The following is an 11,080-nucleotide window of genomic DNA, read 5'->3' as shown; positions in this document are numbered from 1 at the left end:
GGTTTGAGCCCTTCTGATCATTAAATTGCCTTTTGGTGGCATTCTCTTAGTAATGAACCAGGTCTCCAGAATCTTAAATGCTGATGCTGTGCAGCCAATGTTCAGACAGATGGTTCTATAAATAAACATTGAACAAAAAAAGCAAGTCAATAGAATACTAATGAAAACAAAACTAAGTCCAAGCCTATACTTCTCTGTTACATGGTGAGTTGAAAGAGTAGTATCAACATAGTATCACTGACATTATCTAGAAATCTATTATGATGTTACTTAGGACACAGTCTAAGAACTAAATTAGAGGAGATATCAAGTCCAGTGAGGGGCTTTCTTCACAGTCTTAACTTATAAAGCAAAATAATGGATCCATGGCCCTAAAAAAAAAAAAAAACTCTTCACACAAAAAATTTCCATTTACTTAAAAAGTCTCCATTTTGAACCCCGAACCAATCAGCAAACAAGTCTACTTCTTTCTAATCTAACCAGTTTCCTACTTTATTCATTGGCCTTAATATCACCCATCCCAATCTCTTCTTAATTTCCTCAAACTGAGAGACTCCTAAGCTGTATGGTTTTTCTCCTTTGCTACACGGAGGTAAATAAACCTGGTTTTGTGGTAACTACAGACATGTCTCTAATACTCTGTTAGTGGGTTTCACAGGATTTTCTTATGAACCTACCCAACGAAAATTAGTAGGTTCACCTATGCAAAGAAAATTACTATTAATTTATAGGTAGTTTTTCTATTTCAGCATGGCTTGGTGGTTTGACATCGTTCTGATCATATTATCTTGCATTTCTGAAAAACAGGATTTTAGAAATTTTAGCTAAACATTTTCTATGGAAATAAAAACACTCAGAGTATAGAGTACATACCATATCTTAACCATTTCATTTCCCAATCACTAGACATTCAAATGTTTTCCAATTTTTCTACTACAGAAAAATCTGTGATAAATAATAATTAGCATAAAAATTTTCCTACAGATTAATGTGTGTCCTTAAAAAGCTTGCAATGACAACTGAATTGAAGAGTATGAGTATTTGGAAGTTCCAGCCACATAGTTTGTTTTCCAAGAGTTTTACCAATTAACTCCTACCTGTAACTGGTCTCCCATTCTCAGTTTGCTCCTAGAATTCTCAAACTTAGGTGGAAAAGCAAATGAAATCATAAAGAACTTGCTGGAAATGCAGGAAATACCAAGTATTAAGGAAATTTACTATAGGCATGAACACTCAAATGGTAGATTTGCATATAAACAGGCAAAAACAAGCTCATAAGATTTAAAAGAATTTTCCAGCTTAAAAGGTCCTTTTCAAAATTGTTGGTGTGGGGGGGGGGGGGAAGCCGGATCTTTTTGGTAAGACAATAGAGTGAGAAAACCACACAGATGAACATGAGTGAACTATTTTTATAGAGTGCTTTTTGGCTGTGAACACTGAAAAAGGTAAGCTATTTTAGTAAAGTAGTATCTGAGACTATCCTTAAACAGCACATTATTTCCACTAGTGTAGGGCTTAGTGATAGTCAGGCCTTGGCCCCCTGTGGGGTCTTGGGTCCTAGCTCTCACTTGCTTCGCCAGTTTTCTTCAGGACAACCTGGTGACTGGCGCTCTGGTCTTCAACTTTTCTTCTCAGGTGTATTCATACATACTATCTCAGATAATGAAGCCAGGTGGGTAGCATAAGGAAACCTTCTATTTCTTTCCTTATCACAAAATTCAACTAAGCCTCCGCATTCCAGGCCCGCTACAAAAAAAAAAAAAAAAAAAAGGAAGACGATGAGAATTTGGTCCCCATCATCCGCATTTACGGCCAAAACATACCGCTACGCTTCGCTTCCACACCCACACAATATCCAATTCCAAACCCTCCACACAACCTCGTTCCTGCCCTTCACTATAAAACAGAACCCTGGCTGCCCACGCTTTGCAAAGCTGCAGCTGACGTCAGCCCCATAAGACGCATGCGCCATACCTTGGAGTCCTTTTCCTTGCTTTTCCACTGAAATCGGACAGTCGCAGGAACAACCAGAACTACAACTTCCGGCTTCCCGCGCGGCCCGGGGAAGGCAGGCGGGGACTGCGAGACAGAGGCTGCGGGGGATAGCGGCCCAGAGCCGGTCGCTCCTCCTTTTGAAGCGGTTTCGCACCTCTCTCCGCCCGCGGCGTCGGGGGCGTCGGCGGCGTCGGCGCTCACGCAGGGGCGGGTCACGGCGGCGCGAAGCGGTGCTGGGCGGGAAGGGAAGTCGTGGCGGCGGCGGCAGCGGCGGCGGGGACGGCAGCGACGGCGCCGGCGGCGGCGGGGACCGCAGGAGCGGTGGTGCTGTCAGTTAGGCCGTCGGAGAAATGGGAGACCCGGGGTCGGAGGTGAGTGGGCGAACGTTGGGCCGCGGCATTCTCAGGCCAGCGGGGAAGGGCTTTGTGTTTTGCTGAGAGTGAGGCCTGGTGCGCGGCGGTGGCCGCCCCGGCGGGCCGACAGTGTCCGCGTCTCGGGCCGAGCTCTGCGTTCGGGCCTGGTGCGGGTCTGAGCGGGGAACCAGCAGTAACAATGGCCGCCCGGCCGCCCCCGGCCCTGTGCGCCGGCCACGGAGGTCCCCGTGGTCGCTGCTCGGGCCGCGAGAGCGACATTTTGAGACAGGCTCGCTCCTGGGCGGTGTGCGTGCCTCCCTCCTCCTCGAGGAGATTTGGGGAATTCGCAGGGGCTGGTAAGTCGTTTTCGGCGTCCCTCCCTGTGGATGGCTCCACGTCTGCAGAGGCAGAGCCCGACTCCATCCATCGAGTCCTGTTGTTGGTGGGGTTTGCATGCAGTTGTGCTCCGTTCGGTTTCCTCGAGAGCTTGCTGTCTGTCTTACGGAGCTCTTCCTTCTTCGTTCTTTTTGGGAAGAATCTCTTCCTGCAGGTACGTGGCCGTATGTCGATAAGCATGTTCTGGCTTATTTTTATAGATGATAGAGTCTGTCCCTCCAGCGGGGCCTGAGGCATCTGAGGCAACAACGGATGAAAATGAGGATGACATTCAGTTTGTCAGTGTAAGTAGCAACGAAATTCGGGTGTTTCCCAGAATCCCAACCTATGCGCGGTAAGCGGTTCTGTGATGATGGTACCTCGCCTGTCCGTCCCTCGTTCAGCAGCTGGGCGTGGATGTCTCGCAGGTACTGGGCCCTGGGGAGTATGGCACAGGATGAGGAAATTGACCGAGAGGGGTCTCCGAGCACCTGCAGGGGCCACCACAAAGACTGTGCCCGAAAGGACATGTTGCACATGGAATCAGGCTTCTTATGCCTTCATTAGCGCCACTTTATACTTCCTGTGGGCAAAGTCGTGCTGTCTTAAGAGTGTGCTTGGAACAAGCGGGGCAGGAGCGTCCTTTGAAACACGACGTGCAGGTTAGAGGGAAGGGACGGGAGAAAGCAAGAAGGGTTGCAAGCACTCAAAGTGTGAGCTTTCCGGAGCTTGGTGACGCGAAGGCAGGTAGCTTGAAGCTTTCTCCAACCTCTGAGATCACCACGTTACAGCATAATGCAGGAGTTGACCTTCATAAGGAAGACCCTGCAACACCAGGAACATGCGTGGTTTTCAGACTGTCTTCCCTTTGGGACAGTGGTCTCTGAGCATTAGGAAGTGTAAGTGTGCAGATTTCTGGGCCTCACACCACACCTGCTGAATCAGAATATGAGGGTGGGACCCAGGAATCTTCACTTTGGAACAAAGAAAAGGACATGTGACTCTGTGAGCCATGCTTTGTAGGTTTAGGGGAACTGGGTCATGATGTATTGGGGGATGGTTTTCACTGAAAAGTGTAATGTTTTCTAAGAGTTCTGTTTAAAGTGGTAGCTAGCCAGAAACTTCTACAAACCCGTGATTAGTTGAGGTCTGCTGTCAAAGTTGTATAATTTTTCTTTAATAGAATATTGGATGTGTATTTGTGTTTATTGATTTGGGCAGTTTGTAAAGGTGGTTATTAAATGGTATCCTCTACATACCCGAGCTTTAGGGCCATTGTGATGATCCATTGTCCTATTGCAGTTTAATGGATTTCTATAGGAGTCTTTTACAAGATTGGGTCGGGTGGCTTTCCTCACCATTGCCAGCATGTACTGTGCTTTGTCCTGTTATTTCAATTCCCGTATAGTTAACATTCACTGTTATATTAGCTTCAGATGTTCTCTGTCCTCATTTTAAACTTACAAGGATTTCCGGGGTGCGGGTGAATCGGATTGTATCCTTCTTCTTTACTGTGGACTAAAGTATGTTGGTAATGGCATTCCATGCTCCTTAGAACATATCTTTCACGTTTTTGAATTTTGGTATATTTGGAGAATATTTATCTTTATATTTTGTGCAAATAAAGGAAGTATATACTTTCTAAACTATGGGCCTTGCTTGAGAATTACAGATGGAATTAATAATATTTGAAAACACTTTTTTTGGTACCGTTGGAATGAAAAATTATAACTTGTGATTAACAAGCTTAGTAAGGTACTAAGCTAAAGTTTAAAATATTCTTAATTTTTAAAAAAATATCTTTTAATTTAAATTTTATATGTAGAGGATCTATATATCTTTGCATGAAGAATAAAAAATATACAGTCAATGTCTTGTGTATTCATCTCGATCCAACGTCTTCTATTTTTCCATAGGGGTTGGCAAATAAAGGTTCAAAGTTCTGATAGTGGAAATGAAGATGTAAATTATATGTAATAAGTGCAGTTACAATACTAGAAGAAACCTATTAATAACATTTCTTTTACAAATTTAGTGATAACACTTAAATGATAATTAATGAAACCTTAATTCTGTTTCAAAATAAATTCAGAGACAGAACTTTCTACTTCTTTCTGTAAACTCATCTCATACTTGTCTCCTTCCGGTAATGCTTATTCAGTAACAATAACATTGTTCTCTGCATAAGATTTCTTCAGATACAAAAACGGCATTAATGGCGTCACCTTTTGATTTACTCTTTGAATTTCTTAGTTCATGCTCATTAATCTAATTTTCCCATCTTTAATACACATGGTGGCACAGCAGTGTTTATGTGGTTTGCAAAATACAAAGTCTGGAACCAAATAGCATGCTAAAGGAAAGCAGTAAGGATGCGGAGGTGTAAAAATGAGTTCTTTCATTTAAATTTTGTTGAAATGTATATATAGAGAACCGCCCTATTTGTAAGTGTACTCTCTGATTTTGCAAAGTCAGTAACTGACCTCAAATGAACATGTTACTGTAACAGAAACTTATTTAAAGATTTTGCTCTCATTTTCTGTTTAGTTTAGTAATAGGTATGTCTCCACCCACCCCTCGCCTCACACCCCACTAATGGAAAGTAGAAACCTTTGAAACCTATGAAATCTTTCATAAACTAAGATGGCATAAAGTGTAGTAGTAATTACCATTAATTTATATGGGAAAATTTTTAGTATTTCCAGACCAAAAAAATAACCTCTTTTAGGCTGTTTTGCTACCTTAGGACGTCTTGCTAACAGTTGCAAAAAATAAATCAAGATACTGTACAGGTACTTGCAGATAATTCAAAACTGTGGCAGTGAGATGCTGAGTTTAGCTCCCAGGGAAGGAGCTTGGCTGTGCTACTTTTGCTACTTAGGGTGCATGCTACCTCTATAGTGGCTTGCATTGAGACAAACACTGTGCAGTAGTTTGGCTTTTCACCTTTTTTTGTATAAGCAAAAATCCTCTTAAGATTTCCTTCAGGGGCGCCTAGGTGGCTAAGTGGGTTAAAGCCTCTGCCTTCTGCTCCGGTCATGATCCCAGGGTCCTGGGATCCAGCCCCACATTGGGCTCTCTGCTGGGTGGGGAGCCTGCTACCCCCACCCCCCACCTACTTGTGATCTCTGTCTGTCAAATAAATAAAATATTAAAAAAAAATTTCCTTCAGTAAGTGAAAATGGGTACTAATGTAGGTTATTTGTTAAAGTGAAGTAGTGTGAACGCAAGCTTTCCAAGAGCGAGAATACTTGTCTGATTCCTTATTCAGCCACCATCTTTTTGTCTTTGAAACTGCAGATATTTTAATTTATTCCCACAAAACTGTTTTAGCTAAGAGGTGGTGACATTTTCACCGTTCTACTTGGAGATACAAAGGTGTGAAAACTGCTGAGGCAACCTATTGTAATCTTGGTAATAACACATGAGATGTAGGTTTCAGCCAAGGTTATTGGTATAATGTGAAATCATTGAGCATGTAGAAACAGTGAGGAAAAAGTATAATTTCATAAGTAACTTCAGAAGCCCATAGGTGAAATGTTAATACTTCACAGTAGAAAGGGGTTATGAGCAAAAATATCAAGGTATCTTCTGGCTGGGTGTCTTGGGCCTATAGTTCAATAAATGAAAATAATGTAGCTTTTGATATGCAAAGTCATGAAGTAAGTACTCTAGAACTGCAGAGATTAATTGGAAATATGTCCTACCTATAAGTGTCCATATTTCAGTGTGGGTGATAAGATAGGTAATGAAAACTGTGTAAATAGTTCTATTAGAAAGTAGTTCTTTTGGGGCGCCTGGGTGGCTCAGTGGGTTAAGCCGCTGCCTTCGGCTCAGGTCATGATCTCAGGGTCCTGGGATCGAGTCCCGCATCGGGCTCTCTGCTCAGCGGGGAGCCTGCTTCCTCCTCTCTCTCTCTCTCTCTCTCTCTGCCTGCCTCTCTGCCTACTTGTGATCTCTCTCTGTCAAATAAATAAATAAAATCTTAAAAAAAAAAAGAAAGTAGTGTAGTTCTTTTATAAAAGTATATGGTGCTATTTAAAAAAAAAGTAGACTTTTGGCATAAATAACATAGTATTTGTATTTAAAAGAGCATTTTGAAAAGAAATAAGGGAAGACATCAAATTGGGAAAGTAGAGGATTATGTGTAATTCTGGAGGATAACAATTTTTTTTTTTTTTTTTTTTTAAAGATTTTATTTATTTATTTGACAGATGGAGATCACAAGCAGGCAGAGGCAGGCAGAGAGAGAGGAGGAAGCAGGCTCCCTGCTGAGCAGAGAGCCCGATGCGGGGCTCGATCCCAGGACTCTGAGATCATGACCTGAGCCGAAGGCAGCGGCTCAACCCACTGAGCCACCCAGGCGCCCCAGGATAACAATTTTTTAAGTAGAAGAGGAAAGGGTGGGCTGGATAGTGTAGATCTTGAACTGTAGACTAAATTTGAACTTAATGTAGTCAGTTGGGAATCATTCAAAATGTTTGAACTGGGCAGGACTACAGAAGTAAATTATATCCCTAACTTCTATATATGGAAATATATTAAAAAAAACACATGCATTATATTTAAGATTTTAGGTTAGAGTTGTGCATCTATGCTCATATCCGTAGTTTTTGTTTTAGACTGGGGTAAACTACATTTCTTGTAGACTGTGTCTTAGTGTATTGATATTATTTTCCACTTAGACTTGACCCTCAAGCAACACAAGTTTGAATTGCAAGGGTCTTATATGCAGATAAGATTTTTTTTATAGTACTATAAATGTATTTTCCTTATGATTTTTTTAGCTTTATTATAAGAATACAGTATATAATACATACAACATGCAAAAAATGTGTTACTCAACTATTTATGTTATTGATAAGGCTTCCAGCCAAGTGTAGGCTTTTAGTAGTTATATTTTGGGGGAAACAAAAGTTGTATGTAGATTTTCAGTTCTATGTGGTAGGAGGGAAGGTCAGAGCCCATAACCCTGATGTTTGTCAAAGGTCAACTGTAGCGGTTAATTGGTGTCTGGCTTTATATGAAAATCATTTCCCTGATAACAGGAATTAAAGCTTTTTGTGTCATTAAAAAATTTTTTTTTAAGATTTTATTTATTTATTTGACAGAGATCACAAGTAGGCAGAGAGTGAGAGAGGGAGGGAAGCAGGGTCCCTGCTGAGCAGAGAGCCCATGCAGGGCCTGATCCCAGGATTCTGAGATCATGACCTGAGCCAAGGCAGAGGCTTAATCCACTCAGCTACCCAGGCGCCCCTGAAAAATTTTATTTAACTGAAAATATTAATTCAGCTCTGTTCCTAAATTATTTTGCTTGTACTTGTGCTCCTGGCCCTAATTGTATGGTCTTGGGGAGTAGCATCCTTTGATTTTGATATTGGTACAAAAGGGATAATAGTGATGGTTTATTGTTTGATGGATGGAGCAGCTTCAAATAAAATACCTTTAATTGGAGAACTACATGCATTTATATGTGTTTGGAACATAAGCAGCCATTATAAACATTTTAAGAAATCGTGTTTGACATTTATAAACATTCTTTTGGGGATATTAATAACTTATTTTTTGGTTAGTGTTACAAGTTATTCAGAGTTGTGTACAATAGTGAGAAGTCTCATTGAACGAATACAGAGTATTTCTCAGAAACTTAGGTAATAAGGCATTGATCTATAAAAGTAATATGTAGGGTAGCCTGGCTGGTTCAGTTAGTAGAGCATGTGACTCTTGATCTTGGGGGTGTGAGTTGGAGCCCCATGGTGGAGGTAGGGATTTCTTAAAAATAAAATCTTTAAAAAAATAGTTTTGTTTTGTTTTTAAGATTTTATTTATTTATTTGACAAAGAGCATGCAAGCAGGGGGAGCATCAGGCAGAGGGAGAGGGAGAGGGAGAAGCGGGCTCCCTGCAGAGCCCAGTGGGGGGCTTGGTAGGACCCTGGGATCAGGACCTGAGCTGAAGGCATACTAATCAACTGAGCCACCCAGGCACCCCTCAAATGCACATTTGTTGAAGAGACAAAAACTAAAGGTGATTTATGAAGAGGAGAAGCTACCATATTTTTAATTTTTTCACTTTCTTTTTGGATTGAATGTATGATATTGACCATAGCTATGGTCGATTTTAGTCTTAAAGTAGGTAACTGATCTCTGTTGACCAAAATTGGAAAATACTTTGTCCCTGTTTTCCCCTTCTTTTAAACTTCCATTTTTACATCTCAGGTGAAAATCTTAATTATTTATTACATGATTCCTGCCCAGGAATTCTGCTCTCTGGTTTTATCCTAGTGGCTCGATAAAACCTGTCCTAAAGGATAGCAGTTTTCTGCTTGGGGAGAAGTTGTAGCCTAAGAGGGAAACAAGTTATCTTTGAGACTTGATGCCTCTTCTCAGGAAGAGGATCTTTAAGTAGATCTTAGCTTTTGTTTCCTGACTGTAGTGTTTTTCTGCTAGTTTTTACACTGTTTGCCAACAGTCAGCTTTCTGCATCTTAAGAAATCTTTCCTTCAGCTGAATTTGCCTCCTGTGTTCCTTACTCTTGTTCTTAACATACTAGATTTTTAAAAAGAATATTCTTGACTCATGGCCTTTACTGCCTCTTTTCCTTTTTCTTTTTTAAGATTTTATTTTTAGTAATCTCTGCACACAGTGCAGGGCCGGAACTCAGCACCCTAAGATGAGGTTGCATGCTCTGCCGGCTGAGCCAGCCAGGTTCCCCTGTTGCTTCATTTTCTACTTAATTTTTTAGAGCCTTGCTTCTGTATGCTTGCTACTTTATTGAAAGTTGCTCTCAGGTGTTTTTTAAAGATCTTGTTGTCAAATTCAGTGGAAGTTTTTTTGATTGTCAGCATTTTAAGCCACATTAGCATTGAAAACTTTTTGTTGAGGTTTTCTCTAGCGGCTTTGAATTTATGTATTCCTGATTCTTCTCTAATTCCTGATTTCCTGGTTAGTGGTTCTTCCTGAGTCCTAAATTCTGCATTTTCTCGAGAACCTTCTTCAATCTCTTTTTTCTCCTTCCTGCTTTCTTTCTTTTGTTTTTTTTTTTAAGATTTTATTTATTTATTTGTCACAGAGAAAGAAGCGAGAGCAAGTGGCAGGCAGAGGCAGAGGCAGAGAGAGAAGCAGGCTCCCCGCCAAGCAAGGAGCCCGACGTGGGACTTGATCCCAGGACGCTGGGATCATGACCCCAGCCGAAGGCAGCCGCTTAACCAACTGAGCCACCCAGGCGTCCCTCCTTCTTGCTTTCTTTGTTGGCTCTATCGCAGTTTCAGTTTAGTCTTTTAGGGGAGCAACTCCCTAATCTGTTTATCTGGCTGTGTTCATACATCCAGTTTATAGCCCTGCATTCCTGGCTATTTGCCAGTAACCTTTGTGTACCACTGTTACATCAACGCATTATCTCTAAAAGAATGTCAGCATCCCATTTCTGTATTCCAGATTATTCTGATGGCATTAGTATCCTTCTAGTTCCCAGGTTTGAAACTTTAAGGACTTAATTGATTCCTTGTTATTGTTGGGGTTTTGTTTTATTTGGCGAGGGGTCTGTTTTTCATAGCCAGTCTTTTTTTCTTTTTTTAAATACCCATGTATTCTCTTGAGTGCGTACCACAACACTATTTACTCTCTTTGCCATTATTTTAGTTTTGTGTTATTGGATTGATTAATTATCCTGCTTTCCCCACTCTCCATACTTGTCTGTGTGATTAATCTGTTTAAAGCACAGCTCTCATGTTTTTCCTATCTGTGTATTTATTCCCTTTTGCTTGTAGAATAAAATCTAGGCATTTTTAGACCAAGCATTCAAGGCCTGGTCTATGATGCAGTCACTATGGTTGGAAACAGGATGAAGAATCAAGTTTGATGTTGGAGTGTAGGAGTGAGAGATAAAGCTGAACTGTTAGTCAAAGAACTGCATGTTTTTGAGCTTGGTTATCTAACAGATAATTAATACTCATCCCATCTAAAAAGCATTGAATCATACTGTCTGCTATTTGTGTCCTTGTAGCAGTGTTTCTTTATTATTATTTAATCCTTTCCTCAAAGGATCACTGTTGTCCTAATAGTCTACCAAGGTTTTAAACGCTTAGATCTTACTGTTTCTTATTTGTGTATCTGAATATTTTTCTGTGTTCTAATTACTTTCTGCCAACCGTAGACTTGTTGTTTGGAGGAATTTTTGCCAATCCTAAGAAGAAAGTGATTGTTTTGAATGACCAGTTTAGTTTGAATAACTGTACATGACTTGTCAATTTGCTCAATTCTTTCATAGGAAGGACCATTGAGACCTGTTCTTGAATACATTGATCTGGTCAGCAGTGATGATGAAGAGCCTAGCACCTCTTATAGTGATGTAAGTACTT

At 40.9% G+C, this 11,080-nt stretch overlaps 1 protein-coding gene and 1 long non-coding RNA gene across 6 annotated transcripts in view; one reads left to right on the top strand and one right to left on the bottom strand.

Annotated features, from left to right (window-relative positions):
- Window positions 1-1,393: 1,393 nt before the first annotated feature.
- Window positions 1,394-2,064, bottom strand: LOC132017948 (uncharacterized). Its single transcript, XR_009404429.1, has 2 exons — window positions 1,975-2,064; window positions 1,394-1,746 (listed from the first exon to the last, which is right to left on the bottom strand). It is a non-coding gene; the product is annotated as an uncharacterized LOC132017948 (long non-coding RNA).
- A 177-nt stretch (window positions 2,065-2,241) lies between these two features.
- Window positions 2,242-11,080, top strand: part of ZNF451 (zinc finger protein 451) — a 94,823-nt gene continuing 85,984 nt past the window's right edge. The window contains exons 1-3 of one of the 5 annotated variants that reach the window (XM_059400195.1): window positions 2,242-2,366; window positions 2,945-3,028; window positions 10,990-11,070. In XM_059400195.1, coding sequence (XP_059256178.1) covers window positions 2,346-2,366; window positions 2,945-3,028; window positions 10,990-11,070 — 186 coding nt within the window. In that variant the 5' untranslated portion in view covers window positions 2,242-2,345. Of the gene's footprint in view, window positions 2,367-2,613; window positions 2,705-2,944; window positions 3,029-10,989; window positions 11,071-11,080 lie in introns of those variants that run through there. The other 4 variants (XM_059400194.1, XM_059400192.1, XM_059400196.1 and 1 more) reach the window with 4 other exon arrangements.

This window comes from Mustela nigripes, chromosome 5 (genome assembly GCF_022355385.1).
Source record: "Mustela nigripes isolate SB6536 chromosome 5, MUSNIG.SB6536, whole genome shotgun sequence".
Lineage (NCBI taxonomy): Eukaryota > Metazoa > Chordata > Mammalia > Carnivora > Mustelidae > Mustela > Mustela nigripes.
This window is presented reverse-complemented; position numbering and strand designations above follow the sequence as displayed.